Source organism: Mytilus galloprovincialis, chromosome 2 (assembly GCF_965363235.1).
Source record: "Mytilus galloprovincialis chromosome 2, xbMytGall1.hap1.1, whole genome shotgun sequence".
NCBI classification, from domain to species: domain Eukaryota; kingdom Metazoa; phylum Mollusca; class Bivalvia; order Mytilida; family Mytilidae; genus Mytilus; species Mytilus galloprovincialis.
The window spans coordinates 92,334,337-92,354,732 of NC_134839.1; the positions used below are offsets into that span (position 1 = coordinate 92,334,337).

The 20,396-nt window shown below is 34.1% G+C and overlaps 1 protein-coding gene across 2 annotated transcripts; it reads right to left on the bottom strand.

Moving 5' to 3' along the window:
- Positions 1–7,929: 7,929 nt before the first annotated feature.
- LOC143064870 (putative oxidoreductase YjmC) lies at positions 7,930–19,909 on the bottom strand. 2 transcript variants are annotated; one of them, XM_076238036.1, is made up of 13 exons: positions 19,888–19,909; positions 19,593–19,769; positions 18,796–18,906; positions 16,968–17,048; positions 16,720–16,781; positions 14,318–14,371; positions 13,741–13,839; positions 13,456–13,521; positions 12,801–12,861; positions 11,974–12,092; positions 9,781–9,876; positions 8,807–8,914; positions 7,930–8,058 (listed from the first exon to the last, which is right to left on the bottom strand). In XM_076238036.1, the coding sequence occupies exons 2-13, from the start codon at positions 19,756–19,758 to the stop codon at positions 8,011–8,013; spliced, it is 1,071 nt and encodes a 356-aa protein (XP_076094151.1). In that variant the 5' UTR covers positions 19,759–19,769; positions 19,888–19,909; the 3' UTR covers positions 7,930–8,010. The 2 variants fall into 2 exon arrangements, with proteins under 2 accessions (XP_076094151.1, XP_076094150.1); XM_076238035.1 differs by lacking the exon at positions 19,888–19,909 and having other exon boundaries at positions 19,593–19,840.
- Positions 19,910–20,396: the final 487 nt, after the last annotated feature.

The following is a 20,396-nucleotide window of genomic DNA, read 5'->3' on the forward strand; positions in this document are numbered from 1 at the left end:
ATTTATTCGATTACGGATGGGTTCGTCCTATTTACATTTTCGTCCTTTTTTTTATGATGATAGTTTATAAATTCAATTTTATTGATATTTAGGCTTGTATATGTTACAGTGAATTTGTAAAATCAGGGATTTTGTAAAATCACTGGACTAATTAGGGATTTTGCAAAATCACTAACAGTTTCAGTGGTTTTGTAAAATCCCTGAAATTGTTAGCGATTTTACAAAATCACTGAAAATAGAGCTAGGGATTTTGTAAAATCCCTGATAACAAGTTTAATTGGCTATTAGAAATGTGTTCTTAATACAAAAATAGACTAATGATTTTAAAATGTATTTGTTTAATTAATACTATGAGCTAATACTAGTGTATAATGATGATAACTTAAAGGCATATAAACTGATATTTAGACCACAATTTACTTATTTTTGCATGACAAGTTTGTGTGAAATTAATCAATCTACTGTTACATAATTGTCCTCCTTTTCTACAGGAACACCTATTTTGTTCACATCTATTCTATCAGAACATCCACATTTTAAAAATCCTTGTCCAACAACAGCATTACATCCAATGTCTACTTCTTCTAAAACTCTGTTATACCCACTTAACATACGATTGGTTTGTTGTCGAGCATGCAACTTTTGTCGCAGAAAGCTCGAAATAGGAATAGTGATCCGGCGGCGGCGTTACGGTTAGGCTAGCTAACTTCTCATAAGTCTTATATTTTAGAAGGTGGAAGACCTGGATGCTTCATACTTTGTATATGGATGCCTCATGTTACGAAGTTTCCGTCAGTCACATGTCCAATGTCATTGACCTTATTTTCATGGTTCAGTGACTACATGAAAAAAAAGTTATTTTTTTTGTAAAGTTAAATTCTCTCTTATTATAAGTAAGGGGATAACTATATTTGGTATGTGTGTACCTTGCAAGGCCCTCATGCCCATCAGACAGTTTTCACTTGACCTCGATCTCATTTCATAGATCAGTGAAGAAGGTTAAGTTTTTGTGGTCAAGTCCATATTTCAGATACTATAAGCAATAGGTTTTGTATATTTGGTGTATGGAAGGACTGTAAGGTGTACATATGCCCAACTGGCAGGTGTCATCTGACTTTGACCTCATTTTCATGGTTCAGTGGTTATAGTTAAGTTTTTGTGTTTTGGTCTGTTTTTCTTATACTGTATGCAATAGGTCTACTATATTTAGTGTATGGAATGATTGTAAGGTGTACATGTCTAGCTGGCATGTGTCATCTGACCATGATCCCATTTTCATGGTTCAGTGATCAAAGTTATTTTTTGAGATTTGGTCATTTTTTCTAATACTATATGCAAAAGGTCAACTATATATCATTTTTATTTGGCGTATGGCAATATTTTATGATCTATATGTCAGTCGCGCAGGTTTTATTTGACCTTGACCTCATTTTCACGGTTCATTGCTCAATGATAAGTTTATGTGTTTTGGTCTTTTTCTTAAACTATCTTAAATTCTCCCTCATAAATTCGTCCGAATTTAAAACATTTCTAATCTATCTACATGGCGAAATAAGAGGCAAGTCAAAATGTAGGTTTGGTTTGCTCTCAGTAAATATACTATGCAGAACGTGTTGTTACTTTGAAGTTACTGTGAGAACCTCGATACGAAATTGCGAATTATCCAAGTATCGGACTTATATACCCCACCCGTATTCCCGCCTATGAAATGCTCGTGCAGTACTCACTAAAGACTTATATATAGATACTATCCAACCAGTTCTTCAAACTTGTTTTACAAACTTGTTCTACAAACCACAGTTACTAAAGATAGAAATAGATAAGGGAAAACCCCAAATATAACGGAATAGAAATAAATATCTTCGCTATAGTGTGTGATAACATTTTGTGAGGGAATTCGATGTTTGCTATACCACTGTTCATTTCAACGCACTTTATGACGATACCACTTTATCAATATGAATGAAATTTTTTGCAGTGTTTTATGAAATAATTTTACTTTAAAATCACGTACCAATTGTGAGCTATTAAATGTTTTACAAGGACGAATTTTCTGTATAAAGTCAATAATTGTGTGAACTTTTGAAGCTCAAACTTTTTATAGCTTTGAATACGCCAATGAAATGTCCAAAAACTATACCAATACAGATCGATATATTTTTGAAATTGTAGCAAAACTTTTGGTCGACAAATTTTAATTCGTTATTGCATAAATATCAACTTGAAATATCTGTCATTTTCTCCCTACCCAGTTTACCCCTATTACTTATAATAATTTGGACTGGACATTGTTATTGAATCTTATGCAATTTGATTGGATTAAGTTTTTTTGATTACCTTCAAACTGTTCATGCTTTTCGTACGAGTATATTGATTAAATCAGACCGTGCGTGAATGTGTAAAGTAAATTAAATGACCCGCATACTGGACACTGGACCAGTCCATATTACGTTTTATCAATGAAACTTAAGGTGTGAAAGGTAACAATTGCCACTTTTTTATATTTCACATAATTTTCCGAATTCACATTAGATAAAATATTTTTGATAGCCTATTACGGAGAAAAAAGGGAAAGTTTACTGTTTCTACGTTCTATTCCATTAAAAACGCAATTTTTCGAAGATAAATACAGAAAAACATTTTACGCACGGCTACGCCAGGTAAAATTATTGTTTATCTTAACAAAAAAATACATTTTTCAGTTTCATTCGAATGTTATAATAATAATAAATCCCAAATTTATGTAGTCATTAGATAAAGTCTTTATATGTACGATCTGCCTATTTTTGGACATCAAAAGACAATACGATCGTTTTAAGGTCAATTTCGTCAAACTCACACAATCTTGTTAGGCACTATAGCCAAGGGTTACGACCCTCTCCCGTTCTCTCCGTGGAGAGAACGGATCGTAACCCTTGGCTAGCGAAGATGTTAAACTATAAGCAATAGGTCAACTTTATTTGTTGTATGGAAGAATTGTTAGCTGTACATGTCTGTCTGGCATGGTTCATCTGACCTTGACCTCATTTTCATGGTTCATTGGTCAATGTCAAGTTAAGTTTATGTCACAGTGTTAATAAAGGACTATCAACATACTATCAATGATTAGTAAAGAAGGCGAGACATTTCAGCGTGTGCACTCTTGTTTTACAATTGACTCGGAAAGCATTTGCACGTTCTTTTTTTAACTGAATCACACAGAAAGCAAACTACTTTTTACAGATTTTCCACATAAAGCATGTACAATTTTGTTACAAGAACAAGAAGTTGCATTCAATGCATTTGCTTCACATACAACACACATGTCAGTTTTTGGTTCAGTAGGTTGTAGCACAGAAATCTCCATTGCTTCATCGTCAGTTGTACATGTGTTTTCGTCATCAGTTTTTCTATTCAGCTCCATGTTTGCTAAACTGACAAATTTTCTTCGGAATCGCAGTCAATTTTAGCTATAAGTTCATCAGGGAGTGAGGATGATGCTAGTCCAACTCTTGGGTCTATCCCAAACATAGCTGTGTAGGGAGCTCTGTTTATGTCTGAATGATGTTTTTCTCAAATTGTACAAATTTGACAGCGACAGGCTAGTCTTTACAATGGTTATCTAGCATCCATGTGATAATCATATCCTTGTCATCAGCATTGGCTAGCTCAACGCTGCCCTGACTATGGGGTGTCGAGGCTTCTCATGAACACTTTTACATTCCGGCCATAAGTTTTTAAGCTCACTAATGATGTTTGCAGTGAATTCGGCACCATTATCGCTTTGAAGAATGTTTGGAGCACCACAAAGTAGGAAGATATCAAGTATTTGCATTGCTACTTCATATACATACACACAGTAAAGTAAAATAAAGGCTATATTAACCTCAAACTTATTGAGTGTTACTGCTGCAGGTTTTTTTTTCACAGAAATTTTCAATCAATAAGAATGAATTTATTTTTTTACAAATTCCCTGAAAACGATCGGTGAATCTAAAATAGATCTTAGTTATTGCAGGAATTTTGTAAAATCACTGGTCAAAATTAGGGATTTTATAAAATCACTAATCAGTTCAGTGATTTTACCAATTCCCTGAAATTTCAGTGATTTTACAAAATCCCTGATTTTACAAATTCCCTGTAACATATACACGTAGTTGTTTGTTAATTGCAGTTAAGTTAGTACATGTACATATATATCGAATATTAAAGAAAAATCATGACAATTAATTATCTTTTCTAGCAATGATGACCCAATCTACATTTGTCAGTTAATTAGGGACTAGTATTTTTCTTCATTTAGAAAAAGCATGGCTCCGTATACCTCAAGTGTGTTTGACAAATTTGTTATAAATCTAAGTGGATAATGAAACTTGGGATTAAATCATAACATACCTTTTATCGCAGGGCATTGCTACACAGTGTAAACATAATTTCATTTTAGAAACAAATAAATAAAAACGTACATCAATACAATACATGGATTGGAAAACAAGTGACAAGTAACTTATACAAATTCCTCTCCTTTTGAATGGACAAACTAATTACAATGACATGCATATGCATGGTAAATTAGTACTTATATATATATTTTAAAAGAGACATGCAGAAGAAATGGAAGGTGTAAGGTGTGTTCCTAGGTCTCTATAAACTGTAATGACCATAATATGGGGGGGGGGGGGTGTAGGAGGGGTCCTGATCTCGAAATCCCGGGCTTAAAAACACGAAATCCCGAGGTCCCGAACTTAAATGAATTTAAATCCCGACATCCTTTTTTGTGGCAAAAAAAAAAAAATAAGCATGAGAGAGAAAAAAAAAAATGGAGAAAGCTAGGCATATCAATAAAAACTATAGTGAAATAAAAGTTTGCTAAATGTGTTGGGGGTAAATTCCCGACACATCTATTAGCAACATAGTAAGAACAGTGACTCAGTGACGTATTAGTAGGTTCTGTGATTGAGGTTATGAATTGAACTTATGCCACCGACAAAAAAAACCCTGTCTATTTACAAAAACATTTTGGGACCATTTCTTTTTCGGTTTACAGTCGTAGGACGGCTAAAAGAGGTGGTATATGTTCGTAAGACTTATAGACAATTCATGAATGCAAAAATATTCAGAATTCTTCTGAATAGGGCTTATCATGTCAATTGAAAACATACACAACACATTTTTGTGAAACAGAATTCACTCAATATAGTACAAAATCTGCTCTTCTGGTCTTAGCAGAAACGAACTTCCCCATTAGTTTGTCAATTTTTCATACTGGAATCTTGATGAATACGCATTAATGCTAGCGATGATAACCTATCGTTATTCATGGTTGATCTTATATATCATGTTTTCAACCGACGTAGTACAAACGATCTCTCAGCAGTAGCACTTGTAACCGGCATTGTCAACATACTACTCAATATAGTATCTATAGAAGGATATACAGCACTGCACTTACCGCATCGAGTGTCTCACACAGCCTGCGAAGTTGGCATCTGATCTCGAGGTGTTACAAATCAGTGTTTTCGCCATCGAGCGACCTCTCGATCAACTTCGTCTAAATTACATACCTGGAGTCGGTTTCACAAAAAAACTTACGACTGAGATTTATCCTAAGTATACTGAATTGTTCATGGCTTACGATCAATCATAATCATAAGTTTTTTTTGTGAAACCGACTCCAAGTCAGTTTCGTATGTCTCAAACAATAATGCGCTTTGTTCTTTGTTATATTCCTAACAACAAGAGGAAGCAGATACTGCACAAAAAAGCGATTTTCTGGTGATATCAGACGCGACTCCAGTTCCATCTTCATGTGGTCTATGAACGCAAAATATAATGAGACTTTCCAATATTGTTTGGCGTGTTAACAAGGTGGTTGGATCTAGTAGTCTGTTGACCACATCGCCTTATCATATTTTCTTCGATATCAACAGGTTGGGATAAATATATTAAGCCGATTGGTACTAGTTTATCTCTTTGCAAACAGATACATCGCATGGTTCGTAACAATTTACAACAGTTCTACATTCTTTTGAGTCCTCCAACGGATCCCATTCGATACCTCACAACAATTCGACAGGTACAGGTACACCGTACTCTATAAAATGTGCTCCGAAACTACATGGGCAATAAAAAAATCAAATCTTGTAAAGGATGCAAGGTACTGTCCGATTTTGAGATCTCCATCATCGTGCAAGCGTTCATGGCGTATTGTCGTATAGGGAGCTACTACAGGCACCGAATGGGACTCTTGTGGTTTTGTACTCGAACTTCAATTCTGTACGGACAAAAGTGACTTTTGTTCAACAAAAATGAGTTCAGTTCAACAAAATTTGTAGCATACTACAAATTTAAAATTTTGTCATAAAAAATTATCTTTCAGTGGACAAAAGTTACTTTTGTCATGTAACTTTTGTCATGACAAAATTCATTTTTGTAACACAGACTTTACTTTTGTTACCTAATTTGAAAACTGGGCGACAAAAGTCAATTTTGTATGCAAGTAAGTTTAGATTCTGTGAACTAATTTGCATACAAAATCGACTTTTGTGAGACAAAATTGACTCTTGTGAGACAAAATTCATTTTTTTGTCTCAAAAAAAATTGACAAAATTCAATTTTGTCTCGCATAAGTCAATTTTGTCTCACAAAAGTCAATTTTGTCTCACAAAAGTGAATCTGTCTCACACAATTGACATTTGTGTTTTAATTTCCATATCAGGTAACAAAAGTCAATTTTGTATATGCAAATATAATAAGTTTATATTTGCATACCTTTTTGACAAAATTGACTTCTGCTGTTGTTTTTTTCTATGGTCGGGTTGCCAAGTTGTCACTTTGGCACATTCCCCATTTCCATTCTCAATTTTATTTTGTCTACAAAAATGAAATTTGTCTACAAAATTGAAGTTCTCATAAAACAAGTCTGTATAGCATATTTTGTAAGACAAAAATGATTTTGTTATGACAGAATTGAATTTTGTACAAAACCACAAGAGTCCCATTCGGCGCCCCGTAGCTACGCGCCTGAATTTGTTTACTTTGCATATACTTAATATTTCAGTGACGTTGATCAACATTATTTTACCTAACTTTACATACCAGCTAGGCCTTCTGAGTCTAGACTGGGACTATAATAGTCCAGGTCTAGGCATTATTTTTGTCTACAAGCTAATTAAACACCAACATACAAAACATAAGCGCAGCCACAATTCTCATGGCAGTGTTTTAGAACTTTTAAGAGTTGTCATTCGTGACCAACGAAATGTATCAATCGGAAACAGTGTTAAATTTCCCTCACATGTTAACACAGTCTATTAAAAAATATGTCATGTATATATAATTGAGCAAATGTTTCTAAAATGACTTTAAATATATATAATTGAGCTAATGTTTCTAAATGACTTTAAATAAGTATGGTTACCAAAGTAAACAAACTATTATTGTCATTTTGTTTATTTTCTTTGGTTACATCTTCTGACATCAGACTCGGACTTCTCTTGAACTGAATTTTAATGTGCGTATTGTTATGCGTTTACTTTTCTACATTGGCTAGAGGTATACGGGGAGGGTTGAGATCTCACAAACATGTTTAACCCCGCCGCATTTTTGCGCCTGTCCCAAGTCAGGAGCCTCTGGGCTTTGTTAGTCTTGTATTATTTTAATTTTAGTTTCTTGTGTACAATTTGGAAATTAGTATGGCGTTCATTATCACTGAACTAGTATATATTTGTTTAGGGGCCAGTTGAAGGACGCCTCCGGGTGCGGGAATTTCTCGCTACATTGAAGACCTGTTGGTGACCTTCTGCTGTTGTTTTTTTCTATGGTCGGGTTGTTGTCTCTTTGGCACATTCCCCATTTCCATTCTCAATTTTATATTGATTTTGTTACTTTTTCATAAAACAAGTTTTCTTTTGTTCAGCACCAGTTTGCACATTGATCTTAACAATCAAGTTATTCTCGAGATAATATTTATTTCGAATATCCCTAATTGAAAGCATAATGAAAAATGTTATTAGTTCAGTAACGTTTCGATCATAAAGTTTTCATTGGCGCTAACTTGTAGGTCGCTGCAATTTCATTCTAAAAAAATAAAAACAAATGATTATAGTAGTGAATTAAATTCAAGGTAACGTATTATAGATACACATGTACATTTAAGAACATATCTACATGCCATTCTTGTCTTGTTTGACTTGGAAATATGCTTTTGTCTTGGTTCAATCTAAGAAAAAAGGTACTTATGTTTGTTGTGTTTGCTATTCTTAATACTTAGTTGATGGGTTGATTTTAACGTCCAACAGAACATGTGCACATGCCAAATTTGTTTTCTCGCTTGACATTGGAGAGGTCCAAACATGGCATGAACTATAGCACTATAGACAAGCATGCAGGCACGAGACCGCCTTGATTCTCATTACTTTTAAGCTTAGCTGTATCGACACAATGATTGAAGCAGTCATCAATGATACCAGATTCGTGATTTTGAACGCATGGTGTGTGTTTTTTCTAGCAATACCAACGAGTGAAGCTTAATACTAAACAGGCGGAAGGCTAATTCAATTACAAAGCGATAGTTCCTTGCTTTTAAATCAAATTAGAGTAACAGGGCGATGTCACAGGTTTTTTATAAAATTTTGCACACCAACTTGAATCGATTAATATAATGTCAAAACCGAGATTTTTTTCTTCAATTTATATAGTGTTGAAATTGCAATCATTCAAAATGTCACAATTTTGTTCTATTGTTCAACAATAATGATAATCACAATAATCAAAGCACATAGACATTTGTAAAATTAATTATATTTTTCAAAATGAATATACTCACAGCAAATGTTATTTGATTTTCATGATAAGGTATGCCACCGAGTTTGTCACAGAGTTCCATGTGGTTTCTCTCTGGGTCTCCTGGGACTAATACTGGATCCTTATCCGCCTGTAAATTTAAACAAATCATATAAGAATACCGAGATGCATGTGAACTTATGTGGTTCATAAGTGTTTTTCGTTTTTATATAGATTACAGTGGCGGATCCAGAAATTTTCATAAGTGGGGGCCCACTGACTGACCTAAGAGGGGGCCCGCTCCAGTCACGCTTCAGTGATTTCCTATATAAGCAACCAATTTTTTTCCCAAAAAGGGGGAGGGCCCGGGCCCCCTGCACCCCCCGAAATCCGCCTCTGGATTAGACCGTTAGTTTTCCCGTTTGAATGGTTTTACACTAGTAATTTTTGGGGTCCTTTATAGCTTGCTGTTCGGTGTGAGCCAAAGCTCCGTGTTGAAGGCCGTACCTTGACCTATAATGGTTTAATTTTATAAATTGTTACTTGGATGGAGAGTTGTCTCAATAGCACTCATACCACATCTTCCTATATCTATAAACAGACGTATCGTGGAACAAGAATGCACACCCTGAAATGCATCGCCTATTTACTAATTCTGACTGAAGTTTAGACTAATAGTCTTTCAGATTATCACTAAACGTTAAGCAAACTACGATCAATTATTTTGTGTGGTCAAGGTATGACCAAAACATTAACATTATCATTGATCCATGAAAATGAGGCTAGGGTTAGAGGAACTATAACTTGACAACTTTTACTCGTTCTATACAACACCATATATTGGCCTGTTGCTTAAAATATCTGAAAATATCTGAGAAACGGACCTATTGGCAGATGCCCGCCGTAGTTCCTCATCTAAAGCCTGACCTTTCTTTCGACCAATCCGGTTAGATAGAATTCAAAGCAGTTTTTGAAAAAGAACTATCCTAAATTATATTCAGTACTATTGAAACTCACTGATGGCTGATCCCGGCAAGCATCAATTAATGTCTGCATTCTGTCCGTAAATCCTTCTTCAAATTGACTAGGATCAATAGCTATAAAACACTGTCCCTACAAGACCAAACTATAATTCATATGAAAAGCACTATACAGACAAGATGGTTGATTGACTTAACACATACTTAAGAATTGAATGCTCTTTTCTGTAAATTTATTGGGGTGTAAAAGCGTTGATCGAAGTACATTTTGTATGAAGCGCGCTTCATACTAAAAATGTGCGCACGGTCAACGCTTTTACAACCCTATAAAGTTACAAAAAAAAAGCATTCAATACTTATAATTACATTTTTACCTATAGGATCATGAAAACACGCCTTTTATCAAGTTTTTCTTTCATTTACCTGTGCACTTTATTGTGGGACCTCGTGTCATCATGAATGAAAAGTTGCATTGTGTAATGCAATTGATTAAGGAATATCAGGAGATTGCTAGTTAGCCAATCAGAATAACGTATTATAATGAAACATACATCTAATGTAATTATTTAAAAATAAAATCAAAAACGGATAAACTTACTTTATGTATTCTCTTAAACAAAATAATCATTTTTTAAATAAGAAAATATATATGACAAAGTACACTTGACAAAAAAATAGATGAGATTTGAAATGAAGGAAAAGAATGGCGCAGCATAGATTGGTTGCTTTTTTTTTTTTGGTTCCAGTGGCAAATATATCATGCTTGTTAAGGGACAGGTCAATATTTATTTAGGGGTGGGGACCGGTGCAATTCATAATTCTCCCTTAAATAAATATGTGCCCTACTCTCTGCATATACCAAAAAAAAGTTTCTGTCTTATATGAAATATCTACTTAAAAAGTATATGTCCTATATACCTAATCTATGAATAAATAAAACAGACTTTAACTTTAACTACTATTACTACTGTATTCACCATTAGTATTATTATCATGATTGTCATTATCACTGTCAGAACTGTCATAGACTCTTATTATTATAAAGTCATCTTCTTTATCTGTTTGGATTTGATCATTGTCTAGAGCCCTCACTGTTTCTATGTTCAGTGGCGGATCCAGGGGGGTCCAGGGGTTGGAACCCCCTTTTTTGGGGATGATCAATGCATTTGAATGGGGACATGTGACTGATTGGAACCCTCCTTTATCCTGTGTTAGGAACCCCCACCCCACATTACATAATTGTTCTATAAACATAAAATGAATATCTAGACTTGAAATTGTATTTCCATTGCTGTTTTTTGTTTTTTCCTCAATTAATCTTGTTTATTTTGTTGTAATTAACATTCATACATATGCCATAAAAATATTGCTGTCCTATCAGTGCTGAAAACTAAAAAAGTAGAAGTCCTATAAAAAATTAAGTTAAAAAAAATGTGTGTCCTACTTCATTTTGCACCGGTCCCAACCCCCCAATAAATATTGACCGGTCCCTAAGGACGAGAACAAATTAACAAAAATACAATAGGTAGATCCTGTCCGGATTAAAAGTCGGTCAAATTTTGACTGCCACTGAAAAATGAGGGTATATGCAATACGGACACAAAGTTTGCTTTGTGCAACAGCTCACATACGGGCCCTTCAAAGGGTTGTTGCAAGGTTACTTATCGTGCAATAAGCGTGGTGCAATAAGCGTGACAATGTCTTTACTCGAGTCATTGGATTTAAATCGCGATGCTCACCAAACGTACACAGTCAAAAGGAAGCCTCGTAATGACAATTGTTTTATTGGCAGACGGAAGAACACCAAAGTAACCAGATTTCTATTCTGAGGGACTACACGTGACGTGTGTGATGCGAGAGAGTTCGTTGTCGGCGTAAGAATCCGTTTAATTTTAAACTGCTCTAAATAAACATTAAGTTTGTGTCAAAGTTATCAGAACATAAAAAATGAACATCGTTAATGTTCAATTCGAAAATTCATTCCTCGAAGATTTGCAAGAGTTAAGTTCTCTGAAATGCAAAAATAATTTGAGAAATGTGATTAGTATTTTCAACATATCTGCCACATTCACAATATCAACAATCTGTGATATTGCACCTCGAAGTTCGCAATTCAAACTACTACATTTTTGCCTTATGCGTTAATGTAAGATATTTATTGCAATTATTGTTTCTTTGCATAAAAACTGTCCAAAACAATAAATATAGTTACGAAAAGTAATAAACTCACTAAGTTTGCGGGTCTTTCAAATGCTTTCCACTGTCGTACAAATGGTCCAAAAGCACCACCACTTAAAATACCACAAAATGTTTCTACCATCATAGCTAGACCATAGCCCTTGTAGCCACCTTTTATAAAATATTCATATCATTAATCATCTGGCGGATGGTGAACGAATGGATATCAAACACACATTTTCGATCTTTTATACAACAAATTACAGATCCAGATGATTAAATGAAAAACGTTTTACTGAGATATACATTTCTACCATTCTAATAAAATACATTGATTTAATGGTTATGGTTTTTTTCACATGCAAAACTAGAAGTTCACACGAGCTTGTATATATTTCCAAGCAGTCATGTGTAATATTTCTAAATCTTTTTTTCAATCTAAAAAAGTCTCTTGAAAGAGACAACACAAATTTTGTCAACCAAATTTTGACAAGAGTGACGACAAATAGCAAAAGAATCATTTTTTGGTATCAAAAGGTACTTCTTATATAAACTGGCTTCTTAAATTTTATATATTTTTCTTTAAGACTTCAAACCAGTTGGCCAATTGGTTATAACTTATCGGAATGAAAAATATAACGCTTAGTCATTAAAAATTCAAAAATATAAAAAAAAATCGAAGTTGCCATAAATCAAGATGATTAGATGGTTTTAGTTTTGTAGTTTTGTCGTTTTTTGGTATTATAGTTAAATAAAAGTTTGGACCTCTTTGTGATATAAATAATGTACTGCACTTGATACAGTAGTTCTATTTTATGTACCAAGTTAGGTTTGTTTTCAGATAGTGTTACATTTGAATAACAATCAAAAATAACTCACTACTTTCTTCTTTTCCACCAAGAGGCATCAAACCATGGAGATTCTTAAAGTCATGTGTTTCCTTGCAAAAAAATAAACAATCATACCGTTCTTAAAACAAAATTTAAATACGTTTTTAACAAAACAATAATACTGTTTTAGTTTCGTATTTTAGTTAAATTTGTGTTTGTAATTATGTCGAAACACATAATGGAAATTGAGATTTATTTAGTTTTTTAAAGGCACTGCAGAGTTAAAGCCTTTTCCAGGCTACAGGCTGCTTGGACTAAATATGGAAAAATAAATTAAAAAATCTCGACAAAATCAGTCTTGTGAGATTTAGTCACAAATTAACTTTTCTTTATACAGTAGCAGAGACATATACTATTATTATATGTCTCTGGCAGTAGTTTGATAATACTTCAATCTTGAGTGACTTTAATAAACCAATCTTGATTTACTTTTATAAATTGTTATTTGAATGGAGAGTTGTCTTGTTGACACTCACACCACATCTTCCTATATCTACTTAATAGGGATGTTGATAACACGGAATTCAGAACATTTTTACGTTGATTACTGTAAGCCTTCGACTTATAACATAGTACACTGTGACATGTTTTCATGTTAAGTAAAACAAAAACAAAATTGCGAAGTCTGTAACTAGGTAACTTACATGACCACTCTTATCAACAGTCCAACCACTTGGCAACGGTTCTCCTTTTCTGTCTTTTAATTCTGCCTGTGATAAATCATGTACATTTGTCATTATGCGCAAATCTGTCTATAAGTGATTGACTAATGGGGTATGTGTAATAGATATTAAACAAAAGTTTCTACTCCTGTACAAAACATTTATCAAATTTGCTGGGATTCGGTCTATTACGAATTTATTTTATAATTTATGCATAGAAAAAATAAGCCATATTTAGAAGGGCTTTGCATGTTGAACATTATGTACCTTTCCTAATGCTACCGCAGTTGTCGCCATATCCAAGACAAAACTATCACCATTATTGGCCGGTGCTGCAAGACTTAAAGGATTTGTTCCCAACGTTCTCTGTAAAATATATATAAATAGCTGTATGTATCTGCATATCTTACTTGATGGATCAAAGTCAGTTGTTTTGCTTTCAAAATTTAATCAGTTCAGTTACTGAACACACATAATAGAAGTAAAGGCTTTTAAGTATCAACCTGCTTTTTATAGTTTGGAATCATTTGCATGAAGTATGTTAAAAAGAAGATGCAAGTAAATGTCCATTTGATAGAACCCAAATACAAAAACACACAAGACAGTAGTTATTGGTACATCACCTGCAGTTATTTTCAGTAAAGTTAACTTCATTTGAGTTTTGTCGATTTGATCATTGACTGATGTTTTAAAAACTCCATAAGTGCTTGTGTTCAATACTCACCAATAAGTACATCGATTCGTACGTAATACATGATGCCATCAGGTATCAATTCTTAATTGTATTTCGGCCCCTTATCAATTCTTATAAATAACAAAATATGTTGTGTTAACTTCTACTTACTGTTGTCCCTCGTGGAGGAACCATCATAGGAGAAGTATTACAGAATGCCATACCCTAAAATAAGTTAAAAATAATCTATAAAGAAAAGTATGATTAATAACAATTACAAAAGTGAAATAATAACCTGGTTCAAAAAGTTAAATAATTATAAGAAAAAAAAAACCTGAACCGATGTACATGATAATATAGGTTTATTGCATGAATATTGGGGAATATTGTCCCGAGTAGAATTTTATATTGCACGAGCTTGCGAGTGCAATATATGTTCTACGAGGGACAATATTCCCCAATATTCATGCAATAACCCTTTTATTGTATAGCAATATAATATTTGAAAGTAAAAATTGGTTTAAACTAAGATTTTGTCGTTGATGACGTCATGAATTTTTACGATTTATTGCACTAGTGCAATATTAGAATTTATTGCACGCTAACTTTTGGTTACTTTCTGTGGGAAATATTATATTGCTATACAATAAATATAGTTACGTCATTTGTTTAAGATTAGAATAAAACGATAAAGAACCAAATGCAATACTTTATAAGATGATATTACACATGCTTGCCTAAATAATGGCAAATATTTCATGCATATTGAGGACGAGAACACTTAATCTGATAGGCAAGATTTGCTTCGTTTGTCGAAAGGGGTATTCAATTGAAACCTATTGTTTTCCTGCTGTAAGACTAAATGTCGACCCTTTTCTAACATGTCGTAATTTTTCAGTGTTTGAATTGAATACCCCTTTCAACAAACGAAGCAAATTTTGCCTATCAGATTAAGTGTTCTCGTCCTCAATATGCATGAAATATTTGCCATTATCTAAGCAAGACTGAAATATTACGACATGTTAGAAAAAGGGTCGACATTTAGTCTTACAGCAGGAAAACAATAGACCACAAAAAAGTTATTTCAATGATTTTTGGACGTGCAACTTGACATACTAAATACACGATGCAACGGTTAAACGGCTTCATTCTGACCAGTCGTGGCAGCGTATTTATGCATCCAGCAAAACTAAACAGACGCCGCTGTTCTCTTCGACTGCAAGATGGGAGAAATCCGGTCAAATAAATTTATAGGTCCAAGACAATACTCATGGTTAGTCACAAACATAATTGATTTACTGCAGTACGGAGTCGGTGCCACTTACAGAGCAGGAACTGATTACCATACCGTAGCACTTCGGTGTTTTGAAAAGATCAAGTTGCTCAATCTTTCTTTAAAAAAGCGCTTCAACTGCATTCAAGTCTTTTCGAAAAAATGTTGATTGACTGATCGCTGATTTTATTTTTGTTTTTGCGAGTGACAAATACAGCAAACTACAGGACGAAAGTCAAAATATAATGCAGCTTACTGGTAGGAGCTGCAAAGCAGCTTAACCGGGATAATAGGCGATAATTTCGACTGCCACTGGAAATTGAAGGCACATTAAATAGGGCAGACATTTTGCCTTAAAACAAGCCACATACTAACTCCTCAAAGAGTAGTTGCAAGTGTTATTTAAAGTTTACATAGCATAGCTACCTTGTAGATTAACGGATAAATGTTCCTATTCTGAGCGGACGTGACTGAGTATTTATACACCCAATCAGTCGCTTTTCTTTAGCACAGGTTAAACTGTCGGATGTGATATTATTTATTTAATTCAAACATTTCGGTATTGGCAAAAACAAAAAAGACATGTAATAATATAGATACAATTATTTAGAAGTCAGGCGAATGATACCCCAAGGGTATTCCATTTGACAAGCCGAAACAACTGAATCGGGAGTGATCTCTGGTGAGACAACAATCGTGTTGTCGGGAGTGATCTCTGGTGAGACAACAATCGTGTTGTCGGGAGTGATCTCTGGTGAGACAACAATCGTGTTGCTCGGGAGTGATCTCTGGTGAGACAACAATCGTGTTGTCGGGAGTGATCTCTGGTGAGACAACACTCGTGTTGTCGGGAGTGATCTCTGGTGAGACAACAATCGTGTTGTCGGGAGTGATCTCTGGTGAGACAACAATCGTGTTGTCGGGAGTGATCTCTGGTGAGACAACAAACGTGTTGTCGGGAGTGATCTCTGGTGAGACAACAAGCGTGTTGCTCGGGAGTGATCTCTGGTGAGACAACAATCGTGTTGTCGGGAGTGATCTCTGGTGAGACAACAATCGTGTTGCTTATGTAAGTACGTATCCAGTCTACTTTGTTAGGTCACATTCGAAGAAAATAGGACGGGATTGTGGTTAAATTTCAAACATATCCATCGTCATCTGTAAAAGAGGTATTCCACTACGGTCAATCAAGTCGTGATGGCGTCCGTAAATTTACGAATGAATGATTTCAACTTTACCACCACTTCATATAAAGTAGAGCTGATAATTTATTCGCTAAATCATTTGTCCAGTTACTTACCAGAAAACCTTGCTCCATTGCACGCAAGCTATACCACCCTGCTATTCCGAAATGGTTTGACCCTAGAAGAAAAAGTCTGACAGTGTTTACGTTTAGTCATTTTGGTCGTTTTGCGTGAATCGAGTGGGTGAGTGTTGATAAAATATATTCTTTTTTATTGTTCCATATTAAAATGTAAACATATATGTGAACTTAAAGAGAGTTTTCATATATGTTGATCTTTAGTGGGCACAGTCTATATTACTCACCTCTACATGAAACAAAACCTATACCAGCTGTTTTTGCTTTTTGAATAGCAAGGTCCATACAAAATCTGGCAACATATGGACCTAAAATAAAAAGAAATATAAATCAAAACAAAAAACAAAACAACCTAAAAGACGAAAAGTTCTCAAGTAGAGGAAAACACACTGTTTAATTAGTCTGTAATACATGCATAATTAACACAGTTAGAGTACCATTCAGTGGCGGATCCAGAACTTTTTGTAAAAAAGGGGTGGTGGTGGTGCTGACTGACATGGAAAAAGGGGTGGTGTTCCAGTCATGCTTCAGTGAATTCTATATAATCAACTATTTTTTTTCCGCAAAAAGGGGGGAGCTCCAGGGACGCCTGGATCCGCTTATGCCGTTTATGTAATTGCAATGTTCTAAGTTATGTTTATGCGAGACAATGTTCTAAAATATATAATCGAGGTCATATAAAATATTATCACAGACACTATTTTATAATGAAATACTGTCCAGGACAAATATTTCATTATGAAAAAGTGTCCTTGTCCATGAAATTTTGTAACCTCACTACTGAAAGAGTTGAGTATTATTTAATAGTTATCCCATAAGGACGCGGTGTGTCAGTGTAAGATCATCCCGATGGCCGGAGGCCAGAGGGTTATCTTACACTGACACACCAAGTCCGAATGGGATAACTATTTTACATCCCAGCTGATTAAGAATAGACGAAAAACCATTTACAATTCATAAAATCTAGTTTAGAACGCCACACAACCATTATAATATACTTTATATATTACTATATGATGTATACCCTTTATGACCCCCAAACACGATGAGTAGATATCAAATAACGTCAACTCGCCCCACTGGCCAATCGGCCCACACTATATCGCCACTTTATGAAAAAATCGCCCCACTCTTATAACCGACTCGCCCAACTTTAAAAAAGTGTAAAATCAAATTGAACAATCAGTCTTACAACTCATTTATTTAACGAAAAGGGTTTAAAACCCACTGAGTAAAGGTCTGCCAACTCGCCCCAGTTATAAAAATATCTTGCTTCCTTTAAGTATGTTAAATTTCTGATAGTTCGTATCCAGTCGTCCTGGAGTAGTGGTATGTGTCGTGGCTTGATATGCTAAAGGTCTTGAGTTCGAACCCCAGCATATACACTGGATTTTTTCTACGTGGATTTTGATAGATAGTCTTCTCCGTATAATTAATTATAAGTTTTATACTGGATATGTCATTCCCGCCAAAATGTTACAGAACAAAGGAAAGCATGCATAACAAAGAAACTTAAACTGGGGTGATCCGGCTCAGATCACCCCAGTTAGAACAAAGGAGCTGGGATGTAATCAAAATTATCAGTCAAAAGGTGTCTCTACAAGGTTCACCAGTCCTTTGTAGTTGATTGAGGACAGGATCCTGTTATGAGCCAACAATATTCCCTTTCCTTATTATCATAAATCTCTGATTTTTTAATATATATATATCATTTATTTGTAACATATATATACTAATATACCATATTTTTACTCTAAATATGCAAGTTTACTATATATATACCAACGTGAATCTCGACTTTAGAGCGAAGATTCACGTTTGATAGTAAACATGCACATTCAGAGTAAACATATGGTATATGGTAGTATATATATGGTACCAATAAGTGATATATATTAAACAATCTGAGATTTATGATAATAAGGGGGAGGGACTATGGTGGTTTTTTTTTTTGGGGGGGGGGGGGTTAAATCCTGCATTGATCTTTTAATGTCGTCCCTTATGTCACACAGTTAATAACATAGTTATAATTTAACTGTCTAATTCAAGTCTTACCAATTAAATTATTTCCCTCCACTAGTGCTGTTCCAGCAGATTCTTTTACAATATCCGGTTCTTTATTTTCTTTAGATGCTGTTCCAGATTTTATTTCATTCAAGTACATATCTGTAACATTAAAAAAATGTACGTGATCATAACCCGCTTATTATAAAGTCTCAAATGCTTCTTTCGTATATTCTGCCTTGGAAATCTGTACAACTTTCCGACGATTGTATAATTTCATATCCTTTCATGTGTATCAAGTTGCATTTGGTGCGATCGATGTGTTTTTTTTTTATATTGCGGTTAAGACTTATCAGAAAATTTGAAGTGTGCATGATCATAGAGATGAATACACAACATGTAAATACACAAGACATTAACCCCCCCCCCCCCCAAAAAAAAAAAGACAACCAACAACAAAACAACAAAAAACTATATGATTACACAAATGCACAAGCAACAGCCGTAACGATATGATTTCTATCCACGAATGGCTGTCATGCTTCATTTTTTTTCTTTTTTCATTCATATCAATATTCTAGTGCTTATTAGACTAGAACGATAAGTTTGGAAGAATATTAAATATAGCCCTTGTTTTATATATATTAAAACTGTATTTATTTGCAAATGATCATTCTAATCAAATATGAGCTATGATTGAATATATTCATAAACAGTATGTATACCCTGTATTAAATGTGGACAAAAGCTTGATTAGATTATATTTATCTCTGAAATAGTTAAAGGTAAGCTACAATATTAGTACATGTATACTTCCAATTATTGATACAAAATAAATGTGTATCTACCTAGTCGATTCAATCCATGACTGTAATGTCCCCTATAGTCTGCAGATACTAGCAAATCGGCTAGGACTGAACCCCTGTCTGACTGCAGACCAACAGCCTCCATTGCTCGAACCACAAATGTATGTAGCTCTTGCTTTGGCACCACCTTTTCACTTTCATCCGACATGTTGTAAGTATCTGAAATATAACACAACTGTGTAGTTATATGTGTATTAGGCAGCGTGAAATACAAGTTTATCTCAAGTGACCACGCATTTCCTATAGGTATAAATATTCAACAGATATTCTAAATTACCTATTTATTTGATAGCTCTGTAAGTACAAGTTAATATCTAGGACGTTGAGATTACCGAATCGTATCGACAAATCCTGTATAATATTCAATTTGTTATGTACATAGCATAATTTTCTGTATTTTTTCATAATAAATGTTGAAATAATATTAATGAATTTGTTTAGATACTGCACGAAGAACACACTATTGAACAGTGCTATTGAATCTCTTAAATAATCTTAAGAAATTTCTTTAAAAAGCAATTATCAAACCTTGTAGGAGTCGGATGGCCTAGAAAAGTTCAAATCAAATCAAATAATTTTATTGGTGTGAATTCCTATACAGAAATGATACCAGCCGACATTTACAAAATACAAATACAAAAACAAACAAACAAACAAAAACAAAAAAAAAACAACAACAAAAAAACAAAACAAAAAAACAAAACAAAAAACAAAAAACAAAAAACAACCAAACATATTTTCTCAATGATCATGATAAGAGATATATATTTTATATTTACATTGCGT

Coding starts and splice junctions, on each gene's coding strand:
- LOC143064870 (XM_076238036.1), bottom strand. CDS start 19,758: ATGTCGGATGAAAGTGAAAAGGTGGTGCCAAAGCAAGAGCTACATACA. Junction 18,907..19,592: donor TCATGGATTGAATCGACTAG/GTAGATACACAT, acceptor TTAATGTTACAG/ATATGTACTTGAATGAAATA. Junction 17,049..18,795: donor GGAGGGAAATAATTTAATTG/GTAAGACTTGAA, acceptor TTTTTATTTTAG/GTCCATATGTTGCCAGATTT.